We start from the raw sequence: 26025 nt of genomic DNA on the forward strand, positions 1-26025 counted from the left end.
TCTGAACTGAACTAATATTCAAGTAGTCATTGTTGATTTTGCCATGCTGTGAAACAGATATTAATTTCCTGCCTACAGACAGGCATGCAACTGCATTTGAAAGAGATGCACATAATGACATGCTTTGTTTGCACACACAAATCAGGGGTGTTTTAAGCAATCTCCCCAAGCTGGGCTTTTTATATGCACAGCTACCTGGTTTGAATATGTAACCATGAGGGTTAAGGATGTACAGTTGAGAGGAAGCATGCACACCACACCATTTTCTACTGAATTATTTCATGGCAACCATGGAGAAGCAAGGGATTGTTATCCTCCCTGTTTTATAGATAGGAACACAGAAATTACTGACATGCCCAAAATCACAAAGGTGAGTTTTGAAGCTGTGTGTATCTTCAGGGTCTTGCTCCAGAAACCCTCCTGCAAGGCACATGTGCCTGCTCTTGGCTCTAAAATCTCCCAGGGAGTGCTTTTGAGAACATCAATTCATACAGCTTTTTCTCATCTCAGTGAGACTGAAAAAACTGAGATCATCCTCATTAAATCCTCGCTAGTTTAATGGGCAATCCAATACTGAGAGAATGCAGACTATGAAGTTACAAATGCCACTGCAACTCAGTCCATTCTGAGAGAAAGAAGGCTGAGAGATGAGAGGAAGTTATAATTCTCTTTGCCTTTGATCTGTGCAGATCAGCAGCAAGTGGTGTTCCTGGGCAGTGGGAAGAGCTCAGTACAGGCTCCCACGGAGATGAGTGGGACACGCTGTCCTGTGGCTCCTGCACCAGCTCCTGCTGCTGCCCAGGGCCTCCACCAAGGTCAGGTGGAGTTGCCAGGGTTTAATGACAGGCTGCCTAAGGAAAGACACTGGCAGAATGGCTAAATCCTCCAACAGAGCTTTAGCAACCTTAAGAAAATCATCTTGAAGCTGCCCCCACGGCTTCTTCCCATCCAGCACCACAGGGATACACAACACCACATCTTACCTGTGCCTTTGGCACTGTGCCCTTGGTGCTGTTACAAGGATTTAAGCTCAGGATGGGGAACTCCTGCTCTTCAGACTTGTGTGACTCCAGGCAGCTCTGCCTTTGCCTGATGATCCCAGTCTGATAGAGCGATTCCTCGGGAATCCTGCGGGAACAGCGTGAAAACCACATCGTACTGCCCCATGCACAGCTGCCCCATGCACAGCTGCCCCATGCACAGGGAGGCATCTGTGGGGTAAGGCTGAACCATTTCACCTCCAGAAAATGAGGGGTGGCAAGGTCTACCACAACACTGAAGCACTGAGAGCAGCACGTGGACAGGGATGCTGCAGAAGCAGCGCTCAGAGACCGATGGCTGACCTTTAGAAGAGGAAAAAATAAATAACTGCACCAGGCAACAGAGGAGCCAGAGTTAGGCTGTAAGCAGCCTTCAGGAGAGGGGAACTTTATAACAAACTGTCACAGAGCCCTGGCATTGCCTGTGAATGCTGCTGTGCAACGCCACACATGGCAAAAAAAAAAAAAAAAAAGTAAGAAAATGGCTAAAATGGCTATAAATCATCATTTTCACACAGTGATTCTGCACTCAGCTATTGCACCAGCAGGTCTCTGAAGGTATCTCTAGAACTTTACCATCCTTTCTGAGGATGGCTCCTGATAGGGACCAGGGGAATGAATGCAATGGTTTCTGGAGTAAATTGGTAGCTAAAAGATGTCTGTGCAAAAGCAACAACATTCATCAAAAAGCATTGGGCTAGGAGCAAGGCAGAGCCAACTGAATACAAGTCATAAAATCTTAGGGTGAAGGGTTTCACAACAGAGAAGCCTTGAGTGCCACAGAACAGTGTGAAAGGACTGGAAATTAGGTGCTTCTTTAAGTACTAGGAGTCATTAAGTATTGAAACACCCCAGCAGAAGCTATGGTGGATTTTCTGCCTTGGGATACTTTTGTAAGGAAAACTCTCTTATTTCCCTACACAACCTGTTCCACAACAAGGGCAGAAGGACACCTAATGAATTCCTAGGAACAAATGGGAACAACTGATGCTTTGTCCCTCACCAGCCCTGCAGCAAAGAGCTTGGAAGAAGCAGATATCACAGAATGTCACCCTGTGAGCAAGCTGTGCAGCACAAAATTCCCTCTGCCCTTCTGTGAAGCCCAAGGGAGGGGGTGCCCATGTCTCTGGGGGGCAGGAGGGAGGGATGGAGCATCCCACTGGCCTGCTGGATGCAGGTGGAGGTGGCACATCCGTACCGAAGTTCGGGATAAACGTTTTCCAGGTACCACTTGAAGCTGTGGCATTTCAACTTCTTCCTCAGCTCCACTCTGCTCTGGATGCTGTGGGAAGAAAATACATCACAGAGATACAGTGGAAATGATGAAGGTGAGACCCAATACACCACAAAGGGAGGATGAGAGAAACCCATCAGAAATGCACAGGCAGCAAACGCAGGAGCATCAGCAGCTCTGGTTTCTCTCTGTGTGAGCTTGAGCAGTTGTTCTGATCTCTGTCTCTTTGGAGGTCTCACTTGGTAAAATGGCATGATGACATATTGTCATTTTAACAAGGAGTCTGGAGCTGAGAAGGTTCAGGGAAGAGCACAGTAATTTAAAAACTATTAGTAAAAAATGTATGCTACTATGCAATAACCCTTACCTGAGCACATTAACATATTAGGAAATCAAAATATGCTGTTTGCTATTCTAAGTTACTCTTGGTTTGCAGGACTACAGGAGGCCTTGATTTGCAAGAGCACCTGAACAGGCTGGTAAGCCAGCAGAAGTTAATCACACAGTGAAACACCTTTTTCTTTTATTAATCAGGACAACATTTCTGTTGAGGAAATTTGCTGCACAGTGACGTTTTCAAAACTCCAGCTCTTCCCTGGGCCAGCCTCCACCTGTGGAGCTGTTATGAGCTGGCTTTTATCCTCAGTACCTCCTTTTTACATAGGTCAACTTCTCTATACCCTAAGCAGAGGACAGAGCTGCTGCTTCATTCTGTGCTGATGGATGGGAGGAGGATATTAATTCAGAGGAAAGAGGGGAATCCCCAGGACTTCAAATTATTTATCCTGGAGATTGAAGAGTGGCCACAAGGAATTCAAGTCTGGACTCAGAACTCCCTGGAGTCTGAAGAAACTTTCTAAGGCAAAGAAGAGCATGTGAAAATGAGAAATGCAACACAAATATTTACAGAACTCCTGAAAGGGAGGCATTTCTGACTCCTCACAGAATGAATGGCAAATTCCCTGCACACAAACACTTGATGCCTTCCAATAAAGCATCAGCAGGCCAAAAGCTTTATGATTTTCCTGCCTGTTAGCTGCCACCAACACCTCTGGACTCTGGGATCAGAAGTAGCTCTGATGTGTTTGGTTTTACAGTTCTATGTAATGCCAAGGACAGGACAGAGGGTTTTCCCCCACCTGGGTTTGGTTCACTCACTGGAATAAACCAGCACAGCATTCAAACTGGCACTTTATCCACCTCACTGCTGCAGCACATGCCTATCACCAGTATTTTACTGTCACTACAGAAGTGATGTAGCCACATTTCTCCTCACAGAGAAAAGCAAGGCACAATTCTTCCCAAGAATATTTCTGGGTTTCACATTCTCTGAACCTCAGCGAAAGGAAGAACAATTCTTATCTCCTTTGCTGTGCCTGTGTTTGTGCCAAAGTTGAATGCAATATGGAGATTGTTTACCCACAGTGGTGGTGTTTTGTTTCCTTGGCCTGTCAGGGCCAGGTGTGTGTGTGTGTGGGGACTGTTGGGTGACAGTCACGAGTTCTGTGCAGTGTGAGCAGGGTGGAGTGCTTAGCAGATTCAGTTTAGATGTAATGTAATATAGTATGGAATATTATAGTCTAATAAAGTAATTAATTAGCCTCCTGATATCGATGGAGTCCTCCTCATCATTCCTCCTTCCTGAGGGCCCTCTCAGCACAGCTATAAAGCAACACAGGTGGGTTTCCACAGCAGGGGATGCCTCTGTGAGCACCCACTGCAGCAGGCAGGGCACAGGCAGCAGAGGCAGAAGGATCCTTACTTCCCAAAAGGCCTCCCCTGGGCTGCAGGCCGGGCAGCGTAGTAGTACTGCTTGAACTCGTCCATCCACACCTCGGCCGTGCGCTTGGTGTTCCTGGGGAGGGCAAGGGGACACGCTGAAACCAAGGGGACATCTTCCAGAACTGATCCATCTTCTGCCCTCCTCCCGGCCTCAGCTTCACCCAAGCCCCCTCTGAGTCAGCCCATCCCTCACTGCTACTGAAGGTACTCCTTCCTTCCCATTGCCCCAAACACATCGGGCCAAATAAAGCTTGGATGAAGAATTCACCATTTCAAACCCAGCTGGCTGCTTTGCATCCACCAGACTCAGACCTGTAGGTTGTCTCAAGCATCATCTCCAAGGCAGGAGTGCCTGGGGTTTTATTTAGTGGATGGGAAGGAGCTCTGAAAAGTTTGCCAAAGATTTGCAACGACTTCCTTTGTTTCAATCCTGAATGGACTCTCCTGCTTTGTGCTCCTAGATTTCACTGAGGCATTCAAAACTTAAAGAGAAAGTGGCCCCACCACAGTGCTGCAGCATGAATGCCACTCTCCCACATCAGCCAGGTGTCTGCAGAAGGTTTCTGAACATCAGCAAATCTTCTGCTGGCTTCAGATGGCTCTAACTCCTCTTGCAAATGGATTTCCTGCTCCATGCCTATCTGCCTGTCCCTGCCCTGACCAGAGGAATTCTCCAGTCTCCTGCTCCAAGGCAGGCCAGTGCCTCCAAGCTATTGCTGCCACACCACTAAGCTGCAGGTGCTGTGGGCAGGCTCTGGACCCAGCCAAGTGCCAGGGGCCCAGAAAAGGATTATTCTGCACATGAAGCCAGCACTGCACTGCGCTGGAGCCTGAGCTGTCTCTCACACTGAAGTAGGGGCTCTGTGGAAAAGCAATCAGTATCTGGCAGAAAGGTGGAGATATTTTTTGCTAACACCTCTATTTAAATAGAAGTGCTACAGAGCTTCAGGTTGCCAGGAGCTGCTTCTCCTCCCAGTCTATACACTGTAACATTAAGGCTGATAGATACCCTAAGGTTAATAACATCCCAGCTCCTAATGCCTACAGGTACATTTCTCCAGACTGAGTCTCAGCTCCTTGCTGATTCATGGGCTTCTTCCTTTCTCTCTCTCTAAGGCAATAGTCTAAGTGCTCTTGCTCAAGAGATGACTAAATCAGTGTCTACATCTGTACCTAACCTTGCCCAACGTGCAGGGTTCCTTTGTTTGGCTTCCTGATCTCATTTGAGTTTACAAGAAACACGGGTATAAGAGCCAAGGCTCACACCCAGGCATGACACAGCCATCCCCCAAGTCCCCAGGGGCCTGTGCCTGGCAGGGAGTCACAAGAGCTGCTCCCATCCAAGCTCCCCTTGCTCCTCCTGCAGGTGATGCAATGCAGGTGCCACCTTCTCACTCCGGTTTTGACAGGAGAGGTTTTGCCACATCCCAGGCCCCTCTGAAGTAGTCTTGCTTCACTACTGAAAGCAAGAGCCCTCCTAGTGATCCTCAAATTTGTGCTCTGCTCCTTGATGATGCCCTGTGCCTGTCACGGCCATCCCCTTCCTGCTCCACCCACTGTGTGGCTGGAAATCACAGGTGTTAGTGAGATGTTGTCACAGACATCTTTTATGAAAAATCCTTTCATTGGTATTTTTCTCCTGAGAAGCTGAGAGGCCTCAGAAACAAAATGTAAACAATAATTATCTGCTGCTGTGGAATGCAACAGGTGGATCTGTGATTGGTCTCATGTGGTTGTTTCTAATTAATGGCCAATCACAGTCCAGCTGGCTTGGACTCTCTGGTCAGTCACAAGATTTTATTATCATTTCTTTCCTTTCTTTTCTAGCTTTCTGATTAAATCTTTTCTTCTATCTTTTAGTATAGATATATCATTTTCTTTTAATATATCTAATATATCATTTTCTTTTAATATAATATATATCATAAAATAATAAATCAGCCTTCTGAAACATGGAGTCAAGATTCTCATCTCTTCCCTCGTCCTGGGACCCCTGTGAACAGCACCACAAGATGTGTCATTTGCACTCCCCCTGTCTCAAGCAAAGGCTGAGGAAGCTGCAGAGAGCCTGGGTCAGCAGTAGCCCTGTGGCAGATAGCTGGGTCTTCACAAATGCTGCTTTCTGACAGTGGGAAGCCCACACTAAAAGGAAAGCCTGCTGTGTAAGCACTCACAGCTGCAGGTTAGCTCAGAAACAACCCTGCATTTACTGTAAGTGCCTCCAGTGCTTTTCTCTGTCATTCACTTAAGCAACAATGTTCAGCCTCACACTCTAAAAATGGAGGAAATCCTTCCTGACCTCACTAGCTGATCATCTTTCCCATGCCTATTCCCACTTCTGGATTCCCTCCTTCTTTGCCTGACGTTTCCAGGATCTTTGCCCATTTCCAGGATCTTTGCCCATTCCAGGCAGCCCTTTCAGTGCTGATTCAGCCTGTGTTGCTGTGTGTGAGGAGAGGTGCCTGCCCTCCAGCTGGTATGCCCTGGCAGTCCCTTTGGTCCATGGGGCAGCCCTCTGCTGACTCTGCTCAGGAGAGAGCACCAGCCTGGAGACAGAACCACCCTCTCCAGCAAGATGTCTGGCTCCCATCCCACAGAGGCACTGGGAACCAAATTTTCTGGTTCAGCTGAGCCACACTGAGCCCTCAGCTAAGGTCACTGGCTACTGACAGACATTGCTGGCAGCCTCATTTCAGGTCATTACAAATGTGTTCTGGTGACCTCAAGGTCCAAACCATTTGGTGTCCCAGCAGCCAGCACTCAGGGATGTGCTGGGGCCACCCCTCCATTTCTGTGCTGATGAAAGCTACCACATGAATGTCCTATTTCTGTCATATTCTCAACACTGGAGAAATCCTATGGGACACTTGTATTGACTTACATTTTCTTCAACTCAAGAAATTCCTGCCCAAGGATATTTCAAAGTTTTCCTAACAAACTTTCCTGCCTGTCTTCTCTGCTCCCCTCTCTCTCTACAAAGCTAATTCACAAAAAAAAAACCAAACCAAAAACAAAAAAAAAAAAAAACAAAACAAAACAAAGTAAGTACAAACCACTTACTTGATGTATGTATTGGCATTTCCCTCTGGAAAGACGTAGGGATGTTTCTTCCTAAAGACGTGCCCAACACGGCTGCAGGGGATGATTTCCAGGCTCCCTCCACACATCCACACACGGAAAGAGATTTCTGTAAGAGAAGCAGCTTCAGCACTTTGTCTTTCTGTCCTAGAGCAGTCTGAATCCTGATGTTAGCTCTTACTTCGTCCTCTGCAACATTAAACTGGGGTAAATCAATTACCAGACTGGCTTTCCTAGGCACAACGGCCTTAAAAGCACATTTCAAAGCTTCTTTGCAAGCTGTTTGAAGTCAGTGCACTTGAAACCTGCCTCCAGCACAGCAGGTGCAATCACAATGCTCTCACAATGTGGGACCATAAGCAGGTCCCTTTTCATACACTGCAGAATCATCTCGCCAGTTTTGTGCCTCCCTCATTACTCCTGCACTGCCTGTTTCAGAGTCACTTCCCTCCAAAGGGCTCTCAAGTTCACCAGGAGAAGCTATGAATTCTCTCCATTAATGACTACTCCTGTCATTATCTTTATGAGCCCACCACTGACTCTGCAAAGTGGACAGAGAGCTGTGCATCCACTGCCTGTCCCAAAATGGACGGGAGCTCACCCTGCCCAGGTACTCTGGGCCTTGAGTGCCAATGCTGCAATCAAGTAAGGCACACACCTTCACACAAGCAAAGGTCAGCGGTGGGAGGCATTATCCCTAAAATCTGGGTAAGTTGTCAGTATGGGAAATGTCTCCCAGTCACTCCAAGCCACTCTGTGGCTGGCCCACAGGGCCCTTCTCAAGGAAAATGAGCCTGTGGCACAACTGACAGCAGAAGTTATAAAGCTCTTGGCAGGGAGCTGGATGAGGTAGGAAGGGTAAGCAGCATGGCTGTTCTAATGGGTCCATCTGCTCCTGATGCTTATGAAGCTATGAATCTGTAGCTCTACTGTCAGACAGTACCAGCGTGGAAAAGAAATGAAATTAAAATGAAAAGGCTTCTGCAGTTCTCTGAGTCCTATTTTATCATCTGTTGACAGTGCAGAGCTATATGTAGCATGTATCTACTGCAAAACTAGTAATTCCTTTTCACACACACCCTCCCCCATTTAACTACAGAAATAAGACAGGAGAACACCCATTGTCTTTGTCCCAGCAGTCCCCTCATGTATGCCAGCACAAGGATGACTTGTCCCCAGGTCGGATGCTGGCAAGACAAGCACCTGTGGCAGGAATGGGGCAGTGCCAACAGGCCTCCTCCTCCTCCAAGGGTTCAGAAAGCTTCCATCCCTCCAAGAACAGCTGACAGCTTCAGGGAGGCAAAGGCCAATTGGAGCCTGGACCTCCAAAGCCCTCTGAGCACACAGGGCTCAGCCCTGAGCTGCTGCAGAGCTGGGAGCCAGGTCCACGTTGCTCCCTATCCCGCTCCCAGCACACCCGCCTGCTCCTGAGCTGAAGGAAAGGGAAGGCTGACACAGCTGCAAAGCCTTCTTGCCTCGATGCCTGGATCCAAAATTCAAGGCTTTGGTCCCGTCCCCAGCAGCTGGCCCTGGCAGCAGGGACAAGCAATGGCAGGGGTGGGAAAGCACAGCAGGGAGCAGTATTCCTTCCCAGAAACTCCCTCCCCTTCCCTTTACTGCCGTGTTTACATGCAAGAGCTGCCAACAGCAGCTGGAGCCTCACCACTTTCCCCAGTGCTGGGTATTAAGAGGCCAATAAAACGTGCCCTTGTGCCATGTCCTGGTGCTATATTGGGAGCAGGCTTCATCACAGCTGCAGGGAAATGAGATTATGGCAGGATATGGCCACTCTCTAAGCTGCTGCTGCTGCTCTCAGTTCTCCTCACTGCTGTCACTTGTCTGTGTGTCACAGCACTGGCCTGCTGCTGTCACTTGTCTGTGTGTCACAGCACTGGCCACTCTGCTGGCTCTGCTGTGTCAGTCACAAGGGCACCCAATACAAGGGGACAACCAGCTGAGCAGCTGTGGAGCAGCTGAGTGGCTACTGCAAGCTGCCTTCCCCTCCTCTGCTCCTTCTGCTCAGCCTGGGAGAAGAGCAGCTCCCTGGTGTGCTGAAAGACTCACACCATTCAGTCCTTGCCTGGCTTTTCAAAGCCTAGTGAAGAGGCCATCCCTGTGTATTGTGAACTGGAATGAGGACACAGCACACAGGAGATGCTGAGGAGTCTGAGCTCTCTGCACCCTGCAGAGCCTGCTCCAGGTACAGCAGAAACAATAAAAACTCAGATTTCCACAGGGAGGGATCACCCATGGAGCCATCCATGGCAGGTCACAAACAAGATCTCCAGACAGGCAGCTAAGACCCAAGTGTCCCAAGGGAAAGCAGAGTGAAGCACCAACTAAAGCATGGTAGAGGGTCAGCTCAGAGGAGCCAGGGGAACAGGAACCAACAGCATGCTTCCCCTGACCCTCAGGAGATGCTGCCAGTGCACATGGCCACTCCAGGTGACCCCCAGGAGGGGGTGTGAGCAGTACATGTTGGGGTGTGCTGGACTTGGCCTTCATTCAGCAAAATACCTCTAGCACTTCTTGCTGGCCTGCAAGTCCTTCTTGCCCTTACTCATCTACAGAGAATTCAGTAAATTGAAGATACAAAACACCTATGGGGTCCTCCTTCAAAGGCAAACACGTTCACTTTTGTTCTGCCTGATGGGACACTCTGCCCTCCACTGCTGCACCTGCAGGAGGTGGAGCTGTGAGCCAGGCATTCTTGGGCTTCTTGCCCATTTCCTGGGCTTCTGCTCCCAGGAAAATGGGCAAGATGGGATCTGCCCTGCTGCTAAGCAGACCTGCACTTTGCTGTCACAATGTTAACCTTGATTTTGCTTTCCTCTGTCACAGGAGGCCGTGGTACCCCTGCAGCACTGCCAGTGCATGTTTGGTCAGGACCAGCCTGCTAGGGCATAGCACCAGCAAGGGAAACCTCTCCTCTGCAGGATGGGTCACAAGAGCACAATGCCTGCTTGTAGGGCACGGGACAAGCTGCCAGGATGGAGCTTCTCCCAGAGCAGGCTGTCCTGCCACTGCTCATCTCCCAGGAGCAGCTCCTGCTGCTGCTGTCACAGACAAATGATGGGCACAGACAGGCAGCAGGTCAGGCACAGCATGGCAGCTCCTCTCCTGCTCTTCTCCTGTCCAGTTCCCTTCCTGAATGCTTTGTTTGGGCTATTGATCCAGCAGGGAAGGTGGAGGGGCTGCCACTCCCTTCCCAGGTTTCCTCACAGCCACCCCACTCAGATATTTTGGGTCACTTCAAAGACAAGACAGAGAGAAAGCAGCAAACAGGTGGCAGAAAGAGTGAGATTCCTACTGCATAACAAGATAGAAATAAATAAAATATATCCAGAGGGACAAGGCATGTGAAGGAAACACCAGTGCCAGGCAGTGGATGGATTACTGCAAGGCAGCAGCATCTGCTCCCCTGGATGAGTGACAGCATGGCTGTGTGTGTGGAGACACAAGAGCCTTCCTTCCTGGCTAGCCCCACTCCCCAGAGGTGCAAAGCTATTAAAGCCAGGTTCTGATCTGTCTGCCTGACACTGAGTGCCTCCCCCTTCTTTCCTGGGTACAGTCTGTTGTTCTGATCCACAGCATCACTGCAGCTTCAAAGGGAGAACAGCACAGCCCCATCCAGCTCTGCTGGACAAGGAGACAAGGGACAGGCTGTTACCTCTTTCATGTGCCCTCTCAAGTGTGCTTGCAGATTTCTTTATGTCCCTCTTGTCCCATGATAAGGGCCAGAGATCACGGAATTTAAGTGAGCTCAACCCTTTTTTTTTGGTGCAGGAAAAGTGACAGGATCAGAGAGAGCTGGGCAGCTCTCAGCCACCCAGGGATACAGGAATGGATAAGCAGCCCTGGTACTCTGCCACCTGTTTGCTGCATGCTGATGGAGCTACAGTTTCAGGTACTCTGCCAATTCAAGAAGGACTGATACCTCAGTTCATAGCTTAGAAATGCAGTCATTAATGGATTAAGACAAATTCTTTGCTCTATTAAGGAGAAAATAAGACCAGGAAGGAATAGAAGGCTGCATGTAGTGTTCTCTCATCTGTTGGTAACACCAAAGCTGCCAGCTGTGTGGTTGAAGGTATTTACCTACAGGAAATCAAAGCAGCATGGAAGGCAGGCAGTCCCAAGTGCCAACAATTGCTCACTTCCCATCATTCGTGGCTGCTGGATCTCTCACTCTCCTAAGACCACAACCTATGAATGTGAATGAGGGAAACCACCCAGAACATTCCAAGTGAAGCCCGAAATGAAACCTTGTATCCATCTGGCACGTCTCAGAAAGGAAAGCCAATACAGCAAGGCATAGGACGATGAAGAACAACTCACCAAAGTTCTCTCCACCCCAGATGTCCATGGCACTGTCATACTTCCCCAGGTGGTTGAACCAGGCCTTGTCGATCACAAACAGCCCCCCAGCAATGATGGGTGTCCTGAAGAGTGCACAAGGAGAAGAGGACACACTCTCAAGCACTGCTGCAGCACCTGGATGCACAGAAGAAGCCCTTCCCTTTGCCTCCCTTTCCATGACCAGGACATCACCTTCTCACCAAGAAAAGGACAAAACACCCCAAAACGCATCTGAGCCTTTCTTTCAGCCACCTCGGCGTTCTGCTGCCAATCATAAATTGCCTGGCACTTAATGACTGGCTAATGCACCCGTCAGCACAACTCCTACAAGCCCAAAGTTGACAGCCCTGATTGTAGGCTTCAGCATCAAAAATGCACTTAGCACTCGGGGGTTATTCACTCAGAAGGGCTTTTTGCCTGGAGCCAGCCTATTAAGAGCACCATTCCACTGGGGAGAGGAAGGCAGAGCCAATTCAGAAGGGCTTTTTAAAAGCCATCACTAGCTGTGTGATCTTTATTTCAAACCAGGGTTATTTTTTTTTTCCTTTGGGTTAGCTAAGAAAACTGCACAGAGAAGGCCCATGGAGGAGGGGAGGGCAGACCCAGAAGAGAGCTTGAGGAGACTTGCTGCTTGCTGGCACAAGTCCCATCAACTGGAGACAGTGTGGATGCTTCAGTAGAGGCTTGGGAGGAACTGGGGTGATTGCTGTGCCCAGGCTAATCTCCACAGTCCCCTACACTGTAGAGTGATCAGGAATGCCAGGCCAGCCTTTGGGAAGCCAGTGAGAGCTCCAGTTAACAGCAGGATCCTAAGGAGAAGCAGTGCTCTTATCCCCTGGGAGCCTTCTGAGGCCCTGAGCTTCTCCAGCACCTGGGGTCCTCCACACCTCACACCTCACACCTGGCTGGGGCTGCAGACACCAGCAGCAGGCCTGCTGCCAGCAGAGATTTCCAGCAGAATGAAGGACCCCTCCATCCCATGGCATGAGGACAGATGGCACCTCCTCTCCTGCTCAGCTTTGCTCCCTGCCCTGCACATCCCCATTTCTGAGGAGTCTTCAGTGAGGTACAGAAGAGCAGTGCTGGGAAGGCTAGACTAGACACCAGGTTTATCATGAGGACACTGCCTTATTTTTAGGTGGTAGCTGAACTGAGAGAGGCAGTTGTCCACAGCACTGGGTTTTTCCCCTAACCATAATCCTTAGCACTACCAAAACCCCCAGTAACCATAAACACACCCCCCCCCTTCCATCTTTGTGGCATTCTCAGGCTTCACTGTCGGAAGGTCAAGCTGTACTGCAAAACCCAGGCTAGCCAGGAGCTCGCTGGAGGTACTAGAAGTTCAGAGCTGTCCTGGAAGAGATTCCACACTGCTGTGGAGCATGGGGACACATGTGAGGGTCACATGAGAAGCCTGTCCTGCCCCTGGGGTGCTTCCTTCCCCCTCCTGACTTACTTAATGGGCTCGGTGGGATCAAGTCGTTTGGCCTTCTGCTCCGGGGAGAGCTGCTCCCATTTGAAATGCAGACTCCAGTCAAAACCTAAAACCAGAGTAGAGAAGTGCCATGGGGAAATTAGAAATTGATATGGATTAGGAGGCAATACAGGCTGCAGAAGCTCTGTTTGATGGAACATTTTCCCCACTTTCAAATTACTTCAGCCACAGAGATGCAGCTCTTGAGAGTAAAGTCCAATGCCTAACATATTTCACTACTACATATGAACAAGAAACAGCACATTGCATTACAATTTCAAAGTCAAGTGCTCCAAAGGCAGGAAAAGTCAGAATTAAAGCTGCTGCTGAAACCTAGTCCCCCTGTGCACACTCTGATGGACACTGTGTGCTCCAAATAGCACAGGCATACTAATCAGCACTACACTTGCATCCTCCAGCTGCTGCCTAGACATCTCCCATCTCCTCCTGTCGTTTCCAGTGCTGCCCAGGGTGGCTTTGACGTGACCCTTCTTTCCTGCTTGACCACCTCACCCACTGTAGCAAGCAGACTGCTCACAGCACAGCCCCCCTGTGTGTGGAGCAGCCTGGGAGCAGCAGCACCGAGCAGCGTTCACGTGCTTTTCTGTGAGGCAGCAGGAGACAGAGGCGTGGTGCAAAGGCCAGTGCACATTCCCACCACGGAATGGATGCCCACAGGACGTGCACAAAGCTTGGACTCACCTCCCCTGAGGTCTGAGGAAGCTGCCACGTAGGCAAAAGTGTCCAGGTTGATGATGTCAATAACGGGACTGACCACCCGGGTGGGATCCTGCAGAGCAGAAGCGAAAGCACCCGTGACTTCAGGTGACACCACTCAAACTGGGCAAGGGGCTCCAAACTCCTGGAGACACCAAGGGCCTGCAAACATTGGTGTCATTCAGTTTTGCCTGGGACAAGTGTCCCTCACTGCCTCCTCCTCCTCAGACTGTGCCTGTACTTGGCAGCCAGCTGGGCTGGATGCAAAGCTCCTTCTGCCTTTTACAAATCCACCAAAATATTCCCCTTTCACCTCCCTTAAATACTTTTAACTGGATTTCAGAAGTCAAGTGACAAACAGGCAATTGAAATGACAGAGGATAAACACAGCCAAATAGCTTAAATATGGGTATGTTTTTAAATGCACCAACTGTGGCAGTACAGTTAGTTTTGCCAAAGTTGTGAAAGGGTTAAAAAAGAAAGACCTGATTTATTCAAAATAGTTGGTGGTGATTTAATTAACATCTTGTTATGGGCAAAGAGATTATACAAACAGTTATGAACAAAAATATCTACAGGAGGAAGAGACTCTGACAGCTTTGACTGGTCTCTTATCTCCCTTTTTCTTTTCAAAAATCCCAAACTCCAATTATAGCTCAAACTTCAAGGTTTTACCCTCACCAGATCAAATTGTTTTTCACAGCTATACAAAGCAAAGCATCTGAGCACACTCGGGCTTGCTCTCTCACTGGGGAAGGACTTTGTTTTAGAAATTAGTCCTGACAAAGAAGCATTCAAATGCAGCTGTAGGAAGAAGCAACCAAAGGCCATGAGCTGGGAGCTGGACTAGAGCTGATTTTCCAATTGAGCATGACAAATACTTGGTATTTCCATAACAGGGTCAAGCCAGGGGTCTCACTATCACTTTTTGTGAGTCAAACATCTCACTGAAAAGGGCAAAGTCTGCTGCACCTCTGTACTGCACAGGGAAACACAAGCCACATCCAAGCAGGGTGAGCCTTTCAAACCCTCCAAAGCTATCCTGGCTGCTGCACAGTGTCCCCCAGCCTGCCACAGCTCAGCACAGCCAAGCATCCTTTAATTAGGGGGAAGGTTTTAAGCAATGCAAAACCTTCTGCTTTGTGTGCTGAGCAGTGCAGGGAAAGGATTGCATCCACTCATTTAAAACCTGTCCCTCAAGCATCTTACTGGGGAGCACTTCTAGCTGGCTGACACCCACTCCCAGTTTCAATTCCACTCTGCTCACTGCACGCCACAACTTCTTGTAGGAAAATCCCCTTCACATCAGGGCTGAGAGCACTACTGCAAGATGCTAACCTTGAGCAAGCAGTGCTGTCCTCTCCCTGCCTCACTTTCCCTGCCATGTCCTGGGAACATATATATTTGCTCAGCTTTCATGAAGGTCTCTCTGACCCTCAAAAGAAAAGCACGGCATGCTCAAGAGCACAGTGCTGTTGCTATGATTTATTTTGGGCTGAGCACCAGATCTTATTATAGGCAGCTTCATCTTTCTGTTTTTTTTTTTTTTGCTACCCACCCATACCAGGGCACGTTAATATTAACAACAGCCAAACCTTCAATTCTCTCTCACAAACCTGAGCATTAATTTCTGCAATGCTGTTCTCAAACACACTGATGTATGGATCTAAACCAACAGGAAAAACCTCTGAAAATGCTCCTGAAGATAACAGATATATTTCAGCCTTAGAGAAGGGCAGTGTGTGGCTCTCAGCCTCTACATCCTGACCTTGTAATGGACAACAAAAAGGGCCACAGTTGCTCCTCTGGCCCCATAGCAGGATTAGGCAAAGATTAGGCAGGCTGCCCTTCATATGTCTCCTTTTTCCCTGGAAAGCACCAGAGTGGGGGTATTTGAGCTGGGAGTGGGGGGGGGGGTCACCATTCATTGGTTCATCCCATTTGCAAACCCAGTTTTGGGATGAGCTTGTTGAGTCATACTGTAAAAATACCTTGGGATGGATAACTACATTTTTAGAAAAGTTACTCGGTTGAAATGCACCATTAATGACTTTAGAGATATTTGTTCCATAAGCAAAAATAAGAGCCCAGGCCCACACTCTCAGCATGCTGGTGTGAGGCACTGGCCATCACTGTTGCTCCCTGAGACAGGCACAGGGCGCTGAGACCCTCCAGACCCTCTCTCTTTCCCCCAGTCTCCATCACTTGCTCTTCCTGCTGGTTTCCAAATCCATGTGCTGGCTGTGTGCTGCCCACACCCACCAGTGGGGGGGAAACCATCAGCTGCTGGGAAAGCTCGAGAAGCACCTCCACATGGGTTCATGGTGGCACACATGGGCTCTGGCACTTCCCACCATGGAAACGGGCAGGAATAGCTGCTCTGGCTGAGAAAATAAGAGAAGCCAAGAGTGGGGTGGCTGAGCTGTGGTGGCAACAGTGATGGGTGTGCCTTCAGGCACTCGCCGCTCGTTTGCTTGGAACTTAAAGCACATCAGCTCAAAACAGGCTGTTCCTGGGAGCAACAGAGTGAGGAAAATGCTCCTCCTAGGCAGCTGATCCTCATGGAGCAGTTGGCCAGGGAGCCCATCTCTAGAGCACAGCCTGAAGGTGGCAGCAGTAACATTTCATACACTTCACTGATCAATACCTTAACCCTGCTGGCAAGGATGGGTACGGTGGGCCTGGAAGGAGATGGAGAACTCTGCCCTTATCCTGCAGCTTCTGTGAGCAGTTAAAAAGCAGGCATGCAGGACCTCTCTGGCTTTGCAGGTTCCTCAACACTCTTTGTAGTACATCTCCCCTGCTGCCTGAGGCTGCAAGATGCTGGGCAAGGTCAGGGCAGCATGAGCAGCACTGCAAGCTCACAGACTGCCTTACTTCCAGCTGGGGAAGGATTCAATCCAGAAGAGTTTACAGAGGTGATGTGTGTGTTTGATGCTGCATTCAGACCACAAGACACTGGAACTCCTCTGGTGATGCTGCACATGGCACTCACATTCACCCATCCTGTGGATGCTGGACATGGGGCACTGTCTTGGAGCTGTGCGGGAAAGCAGATCTGCCAACCCCCTTCCTGCTGCCTTCACTGCCCTTCTCCTGACAAAACACATCAAAAGCTCTGCCTGGGAAAGAGGCAATTGCTCTGGATACTCCTTACTGAAGTACAAGCAGGGCTTTGGCACAAAGCAAGGAATGCCTGCCTTTAAAAAGCCCAGAGGAACAAGTGATGCTGTAAAGCTTTGTAGTAAATCCCAGCCTGGACAGGCGAGCCATGAGGCTCCAGTGGGATATCACAGCATGTGCTCTCATAACTCTACCAGAGCCACGATCAATGATATGAACAGCCCATTTCCATCACATTTCCATCTATCAGCAGCTCTGTGGCCCAGCCTGCAAACTGAGGCTGGGACCTCTCCAGTGCTGGTTGTGCTACAAGTGCCAGCAGCAGCGACTGCCCTCACCCGTGTGGAGGGAGCTGACCTGGTGCTGTGCCCCCCTGCCCCTGGTCCCATCGCTGACACACAGAGGGGATGCCCAGCCCAGCTGTCACATCTGCAGGTGTGAAAAGCAGGATGCCTTAGGTGAGGGGCACTGTGAATACCAGGCAGGCAGGTTTTTCCATGACCCACCACCTCAGCTGCCCTTATGTCAATGCAACTCAGGAGTTATAAAATTGCTGAGTAATTAGCAGCGGCCATCAGGAGCCAGAGGTGTAGCAGAGGTGCAGCAAGGGTGAAGGGAAAGGATGGGGCATCCACACCCTGGATGCTGGTGCATCAATCCCTGCACCCTGCTGCCAGCAGGTCATGGGCACAGAGCTCCCCTGACTCAAGTGACAAGGCGCCAGCAGCCTCTGTGTGCACGTCTGGCAGGACAGTCGCTGCCAGAGAAAGGGGAATGTCATTGTCTGCTCCGAAATCAGCAGAATTTAAATCCTATTAAATCAATTTATTAGCGCTTAATTTGCATGAAATTAAATTCGGCCCCTATTCAAGGAGCCGTCACTCCCTTAAATCATCATCACTGAGCACTTTACATGAGCCTAATTAAAATCTCTGCTGGAGCACTGCCCACGTACTCCCCTATCACCACTCAACCTGTGCTTGCCCGTTAGAGTCCCACTGCCCCAGGAGACACCTCATCCCACCCACCCACGTGCCCCCCCAGTCACACTGACACCCCACCTGCCTGCTGGGTGGAGGAAGACCAGAAAAGGCCACTTTGTACCCCAAAAAGGCCACTTTGTACCCCAAAAGGCCTCTCTGTACCCCTTACTTGGATGCTTGGATGCAGCTGGTTATGGTTGGATGGTCCCACCCACTGGGAGGAGGAAGAGGAGGGGGACAAGGGGATGCATCCCCTGAGGGTGACTCTGGTGTCTCAGGAGCACTCACCTCCTTGATCCTCTGCAGCAGAGGGAGCAGCCAGTCCTTATTCACCTCGCAGTGGCTGTCCAGGAAGGTCAGGACACCTGCTTTGGCCACGTCTGCCCCTCGGATTCGGGATCGGATCAGGCCTGTTCAGGGACACACCACGTCAGCTGCTCCCCACGCGGCTGGGTAACATCTCCCCCACTCGTGCTTCTCCTGGGTTTTAACCTGCCTAAATCCCACCCAGATAAAGCATGGGCCAGGTTCATTGTCTTCTTTCTGGTGCTGCAAGGTATGCCAAGCATTTCCTGAGATCCCCAAAGAAATAAATGGCTCCACCAAGGTTACTGATTTATAGCATTTATGCCAATATGTACTTTGCACAATTAATTCTGCTGTCACCTTCTGGGACAAAACATGACTCAAAATGCTTTCATGTCCCTCTGCAGGCAACAAATCTAACACAGATGTGAGGCAGTGGGGAATGGGACAGAGGAGTTGAGGGTGGGAACACCTCAGAATTAAGCTTTTCCCAGACTACTAATTTTCCTGCTGCAACCCCTTCTGTTTCCCAGTGATCCCCAGATCTCTCTCCCACCCTGAGGCACTGCTGATCTGCAGCTCAATGGGAAGACATCTTCCATCAAGGAAAGAGGGTTGGCTTTTCAAAGTGCCTGACTTATCAGGGTCATCATGGTGAATTTGGAATCATTTGAAGATGGGAATGGATTGCTGCACACATCAAACAAGAGGGGAAACAGGTGACTCAAGGGGAGCAGAACTTCTTTATGAAGGAGAAACAGTGGCAATACAAGGGGACATATGGGCAGATAAAAAGAGACAGGATTTCAGGGAACAGCCACACATCAGGTTCATGCAGGAGGTCACTGACTTTCATACTAAAATTCCCTAGGGGAAAGGGCTTAAGCAACAGCCTCTGAGCCGGAGAGGGAACATGTGAACAAAGCCTGGAGCATCAGGAATTTGCCAAGGTCTCCTCCTGCAATGCAGACTTGTATCTCCCTGTATCTCTCTCTGTGACTCCTAAGATCCTGCGTGTAGGTACGCTCTCCTTCACCCACCCCTGCCCTTCCCAAACCCTGGCAGCCCCTGGGGGACACAGTTTAAGTGATGTACTCAGCAAGGAAAGGTTGAGTTCCCACACTGTGACTGATTTATAGAGCACCAATAACTGCCGGTCCCTCAGGTGCTGGAGATGAGCACACATGTACCCCCATAAGGCAGGGGAGAAAGGTGAGGAGGAGGTGCAGGTTTATGGAGATCTCCCTTAATCTCCTGCCAAAGCAAGAATGTCTCTTACACCCATGGGACCTGATGCCACCCTGTCACCAGGCCTGCAGAGCTGAAACCCTCTGCAGAAAGAATCCTCAGAGAAAAGAACCTTTTCCACTCCTCAGTCTCCTCAACCCAACACTGACCTGGATGCACACCTTGGACTTGCAGCATCAGAAAACTTCTTTGTTTTTAGTTATCCTAATACTGCAAACCAGGATTTGAAACACACACTCAGGCTATGGGGAATGGGGAGATGTCTCCAAAGGTTGCCAGCAGCAGTCCAGTAGGACATGCATTCATCCTCCATACAGCCCTTCTTAATCTCTCAAATATAATTAATTATTACAAAAAAAAAAAAAAATCCCACAGAAGCAGCAGGAGCAGATCTTCTCTTTTTCATTAGAGCTAACATCTTTACAAATAAGACCCGGGGCTTTGTTTTGCCTGTTCTAATTTTCTGGCTAATAAGCTACAGCTGAGCCTCACTGGAAATTCTTAATAGCCCCATCTTTTTCAGCAAGAGAGGGGAGATCCATTTCAAATCCCAGCTCTTTATCACATTTTCTTTACTCAGGCTCCCCCTTATTCCCAGGAGCCACTGACCTCCTTGCTGACCACTGCATGGAGGGGGTTCCCCATGGCCCCATGAGTGTCCCACCTCCCAAAATCTGTGTTTCCCACGTGGGCTGAGGGCAGGCAGCTCTTACCTTCCCGCCGGCCGTTCCGCAGGCACTTCACCTTGGGCAGCTGGCCCAGCAAGCGGCAGTCATCAGCTGGGGACACACAAAGGGAGGACAAAGTCACCCCCACAGTGCCTCTGGCAGCAGAAATGGGGACTCCCAGGAGAGACTGGGAGTGGGGAGAGGACCCTGTCCTGTTCTGGTTGATGGTTTGTTAGGGCAATGGCGCTGCTGGGTCACAACAGCCCTGCCCCTCAGCTCGTGAAGCATAAATTGGGCCTGGCAGAGCAGCAGTTTTCATAGAACTAGTGTAAATTCAGCAGATTTACACTGAGAGCAGCTGAATTATGCTCTAAAATCAGCATAGAAAAGTTGTGGTTCAGGTCAGAATCTAAATTTTTGCACATTAATGCAAATGACTATTTTTGGTAGCTGCAAAGCAACGCGCAAGCTGTTGATGCGTGTCTGCCTGGCGGGGCAGGAGCTTCCTGTGGTGGCCTGGAGCCTTCAGCATGGAGAAAGGGATGCTCAGAGAGAGCCCTGTGGAGCAGCTGGGGGCTCCTCACGCCCTGGACAAGAGCTCCATGGGGCAGAAAGGCCTGACAGCCACCTGCAACTGAGCTAGGGAGGTCCTGCAACCTTACACGCAGCCCCAGGATCCATCCTCACCCAGATTTCTCCCAGCAAAGTGGAGGATGTCAGGTGTAACCATCACAGCCCCCTCCACCTCTACACACCCACACTATGACCTCCACAACCCGTTCATGGCTCTCACTCCTCTGACTCTCCTTCCTCAGCACTATAAACACAGAGGTGAGTGCCCTATCCCCTCTGCCCCAACCCCTGAACCCACCCTGAGCACTTTCACCCCCTCCAGAAATCTCTGTCAGCAAGAGATCACTGTACCCACACCCCTAACAATTCAGGGACAGAGCTGGAACAGGGGAGCAGAAGTGACAGGGCTTGGCTGTGGACTCACAGTGAAAATCTGCTGGGGATAGTGGGAACTCACGTGCTGAAGAACTGCATCCCAGTGAATAACAGGTCAGCAGGCAGAGGGAGGTGAGAAATGAGACACAACTGGGCACGAGATAAAAGCACTAATTGCTTGGGGTGGGCTGCAGGGAAAAAACTGACCATGTGTGTGTAGTGCATTATGCAAATGCATGTATTTTATGTAAATGCATGCAGAGCAGATGCCAGCAGGCTCAGACTATCACACCAAAGATGTCAGATAGCTGAGAAGTGCTGAGTAGCTGAGGGGCTGCCCTAAGTCACACAGGAAACAGGCTCCCCTCTGGTGCCCTGGGATGAGTTAAAACCCAGCCCTGCTCCTTCTCCCTTGGCTCCCTTGCTGGGACAGGGGAGCTGTGCTCCAACAAACCTGCCTCCTTCCAGGAAGGCAAGTGCTTTGCCTAATTTAGCCAAATACCTGCCATTTACTTCCTCCACCCTCCAAAAATCCTGCTCTGCTGTTCTGCAGGGCAGCTCAGTTCCCTGCACCTGTTCCTCTTCCCCATCACAGCCATTCTGCCAGATCCCAGACTTGCCCAGCCTGCCTGCCCCGTGTGCTGGAGCTGCTCCAGGGCTCACCATAGTCACAGCAGCTCCTTCCCCTAGCTTCAGCAACTTCCCAGGGAGGTGCCAGTGCCAAGAAGTGGGTCTTGTGTGAAATCTGTCCCTAATGCTCTCCAAGGCAGTGCCTATTTATAACATCCAAGAGCAAAGCCTGGATCCGTTTCTTAAAAGAAACCTATCTGGCTTTGTTTTCACGTTTCCAAGTAAACAGCTTTATTTTGCAGCTCCTTGAAACATAAGTGCCACAGACCACTCGGCCAGCTTATCATCCTTTTTATGCCTGAGACAGTGTTTTTGAGCACTTAGATCTTCAACTCTCCCATTGAACTAGGCAAGGTCTTTAGCAGGGGTGGCTCCCTGGGAGCCCCTGGGGCTTCAGCTCTCTTCTACTGGAGACCAGAGCTATTGATTTCCCTTGAGTCACACTATTAACTGGGAGGGGACAGCAGGAGGATGTGGGCTGTTTGTGTGGTGCACAATGCTATTTATGGTGCACCTCAGAAATGGGAAAACCCATGCAGGGAGTCCTCTTTCCAGGAGCGAAAAAAAAAAAAAAAAATCAAGAATTGCTGACAACCTACATAAATGTATGCAGAATGTACACATAGGGTCAAGAGGGTCAGACTGTCATTGTCCTGTGGAATTCCAGCGGTGCCAACCCAGAACTGCTCCTGGCTGCAGCTGAAAGCCATGGCTGGGGTGGGATACAGCCCTGTAAGGATTGGATTCACATCTGCTGGGCATAAAAACGATTTGCCAAGAGCTTTTCTTGCATTACTTTCGCGAGAAGAGGTTGGATCATCTGGAATTTGAATTCTACACGTGGCGATGCAAACCCAGCACAGCGGGGTTTGCTCTTCACAGCTACAGAGCTTTAAATTTCCTTCCACTCCAGCAAACTAACTCTCCCCTGTCTCAGTGGTAATCCCAGTCTCTCCCAGGCTTTTGGGCCCTTTGCTTTTAACAGGGAAAGGGTCACTTACGGTCATCACTGAAGTCATCCACGAGTATGATTTCATGGACGAGGTGCACTGGGGTGCGGTTCAGCACGCTGAGGGATGAAGAGAGAAAATCCATGACAGTGCTTGACCAACTTAACAACCCAGCAAATGGAGTGGAAAAGCCAAGGAACTGACCCCCTGCCAAAGCACAGAAGACCAGGCTTGGACTTCCAGAAAGGATATACTAGATAAGAACCCAGAAACTACCCCCCAGTAATCTACAGTGCCTGGATATCAACTCCTGGTAGCCTGATCTAGGAGCTAAGCGCTCTGTATTCCTAGGAAATAGTGAGATTCACCCTTCTCACCTTTTTGAGCAAAAGCAGAGCCCCACATAAAGCCAGAAAAACCTGGATTTTTTTTTTTTTTTCCCAAATTGCACCAAGATTCCTAACTGGACTTACAGCAAAGCTGCCATCACCTCTCCACCTCCTCTGGGGCTAATGATATGGTGTCCAGCCACAGCAGGGCCAACACAGAGAAAATTACCCAGCTCAAACCCATCTTTACACAGCTCACAGCTGTGGCAGGACAACTCCTGTTTTTATCCATGGGCTGATTGTGTTGCAGAGGCTGCTGAGAGGATAAGAGCGGGGTTGGAGCCCACCCAGGTAATGAAAGAGAGGCTGAGGATGTGGTTCACAGCTCCCTCCGTGTAGACAGGCACTGAAACATGGCTCAAAGCTAAAATCTTCCCTTAATTAAGCCACCAAAGATTATTATTGTTATTATTAAAAAATCTAGATCGGTTCTTTCCCTTTCTCTCATGGTGCAGAGGTCCTGGATTGGTTGCACTGGCTCCAGCAATTTCATCTCAAATAAACAGCAGTGCAGCAGTCACCCTGACACGCAGGACATGGAGTTGCAGTTGCTATTACACATGCTTAAAATCCTGCCCCAGCAAAGGGTCAAGGCTGTCTGCTTGAAGCAGAAGCCCCAGAGCACCCCAAAAGCCTCCTAAGTGCTTGAGTTGGGCTTTGATAATGCCAGTCAGATTGTACAGGCTTTCACAGCATTTAAACTTCTTTGCCTTCATCCTGAGCATGGCTCCTTTTCCACAAAGCATTTAAAATCCCCCCAAATTTCAGATCTTCAGACCTCCCACTGGCACAGGAGGGCAGTCACCCAACCACCTAACAATCCTGCAGCCCCTGATCCCTGCCAGATCCTTATTAACAGGTTCTCTCAGTCTCTCAAGCTCCCAAAACTCTTGCAAAAAAAAAAAAGAAAAAAAAAGAAAAAAAAAGAAAAGCACCTGAAAGTCTGGAAAAACCACATCCCTGACCCAGACCACAGTAAGGAGAGCTACTTATGGGAAGCCCTAGGGAACTTGGGAGCCACCCAACAAGCTGGCAAAAAATGCAGCCCACCCCACACAGGGGGTTCCCCTTTGCCAGGTGCCTTCTGCCTGCACTGGAGTACTCCCTCCCCTCCAGGTGCTGGAATCACAACCCTGCAGAGAGAAACAGTCGAACCAGTTTTTATTTTTTGGAAGGCAAACAGGACATCGCAAGGCAGATGCATGACACAGAATCATAGAATCAGAAAATGGCTTGAGTTGAAGGGAGATCATCCAGTTCTAATCCCAGTGCCACAGGGAAGGGACAACTTCCACTAGACCAGGGTGCTCAATGCCCCATCCCACCTGGTCTTGAAGACTTCAAGTAAATGGGCATCTACAACTTCTCTGAACACAACTCACAGGAAAGAATTTCTTCCATATATAATCAATACTTACTCCATGCTGAGGTTTGGGTTTTTTTTTTTTGTTTGTTTGGGTTTTTTTTGTTTTGGTTTTTTTTGGTTGTTTTTTTTTTTTTTTTTTTTTTTCCCCCCTGGGGAGAAATCCTCTGAAAAAAGGAGTTTTCCTCTCAGACCAGAGTAGGTAAGCCTAGCACCTCCCTTGTGGAGCACCTCAAAAACCACTTCCAAGAATTACTTTCTCTGGAAAGACAAAAATCCCAGGATCTTGTCAAAAGCCATTCTTTCCCCCCACTTCAGATGCATTGCATGCTAAGGTTTGAAGGAAGAGAAAGCCACTGTCCCCTCAGCAACAGCCTGGAGCTACTGTGGCCACCCCGACACTTTGGCTTGTGCCAAGCAGAGTTAAACAACACCTCTCCAACACCCACAGCCTGAATGGAGCACTGGGAAAAAGTGGCTCAGCGCCCCTCCTCCCACTGGGGCACACAGAACAATTTAGATGTGCTGTTTCCACCTGTCAAGTGTTTTTTAATTATTGTTATTAATAGGCTTGTTATTTTTTAGAAATCCCCGTACGCCAGAGCTGAGTTCAGCAAATTACCGTAGCCGAGCATCAGTAGACAGAGACAGGAGGGCAATATCATGCTCAGTGGAATATTTAACAAGTGTTGATTGCCTGGAAACCTAACTCTGTGCAACCTGCAGGAAAGAAGCAGGCTTGTAAAAAAAGCCAGCAAAATAAATAAATAACCCACCTAGAGCGGAAGGGGACAAGGCAGCAGGAAACTTGGAACATTCAAGGCCTGCCCCTGCCTGCTCTCCCCTCTAGATCTGGCTGCCAGAAATGCAGAGCAGGGCTTAACTCTGTGGGAAGGGGGCTGCAAAGGGGCTGATTCTGCTGCTTTTGCTGGTACCAGCCATTAGAACTCAACCAAAGCATTGGGCTGTGTAGGCTCAGGCCTGGGCTCTAAGCAGTACTCAGTGCCTTAAAGGATCTCCTGCCAGAGAAAATCTATGGAAGAAAAGAAACCATTTCCATTCCAATGGACCATTTCCATTCCAATGGACCACCTCCATTCCAATGGACCACCTCCATTCCAATGGACCACTTCCAAGGCCCTGGGCTGGGGAGAGGTGCAGCCCAGTCCCAGCTCAGCTGCAGGTTCCCGCTGTCCCCAGATTTACTGCCAGCTCTGTGCCTGGGCTTGCCACCCCATAAATCAGGGAAGATGACCCCTAAGTGCCGACAGTGGCCATCTGTGGGGCTGACCAGAGCAAGGGGGAAAAGGCCAGCACGCTGACCCACGAGGGAAGGACATCTCCATGAACTGTCACCCTTCCATGGGGTTAGTGACAGACACCACTGTGGGTGGCACACACCTGTACCCCCTCTCCCAGCAAATCCCTTGTGGGACTCACTCACCACACAACACCTTTCCCAAATTCGAGTGAACAACTCACCCTGGTGAGGGCAGTCCAGAGGCTCTATGGGACCTGCTGTCCACAGGTTTCAGCACACTTCCAGCTCATTATTGCCCTGCAAGTCAGAGCACTGACCCCAGCAAGCCCCAGAACTGCTGCTAAGCCAGGGGCCACTTGATGCACGCACAGAGAGATGCCCAGCAGAGCCAAATTTGTGTCTCCAGTGCATTTTCTGCCTGGTGCTCTATTAACCACATAATACCACATGATGCTGTGAACACACAATATAA

General features: G+C 49.6%; 1 protein-coding gene across 1 annotated transcript in view; it reads right to left on the bottom strand.

Moving 5' to 3' along the window:
* Positions 1–26025, bottom strand: part of GALNT14 (polypeptide N-acetylgalactosaminyltransferase 14) — a 99473-nt gene that overhangs the window by 12617 nt on the left and 60831 nt on the right. The window contains exons 4-13 of the mRNA XM_036380744.2: positions 22592–22659; positions 20058–20123; positions 18079–18200; positions 13670–13757; positions 12950–13034; positions 11473–11576; positions 7117–7243; positions 4037–4129; positions 2239–2322; positions 984–1128 (exon numbers count right to left, since the gene is read on the bottom strand). Coding sequence (XP_036236637.1) covers positions 984–1128; positions 2239–2322; positions 4037–4129; positions 7117–7243; positions 11473–11576; positions 12950–13034; positions 13670–13757; positions 18079–18200; positions 20058–20123; positions 22592–22659 — 982 coding nt within the window. The remainder of the gene's footprint in view (positions 1–983; positions 1129–2238; positions 2323–4036; positions 4130–7116; positions 7244–11472; positions 11577–12949; positions 13035–13669; positions 13758–18078; positions 18201–20057; positions 20124–22591; positions 22660–26025) is intronic.

Source organism: Molothrus ater, chromosome 3 (assembly GCF_012460135.2).
Source record: "Molothrus ater isolate BHLD 08-10-18 breed brown headed cowbird chromosome 3, BPBGC_Mater_1.1, whole genome shotgun sequence".
Lineage (NCBI taxonomy): Eukaryota > Metazoa > Chordata > Aves > Passeriformes > Icteridae > Molothrus > Molothrus ater.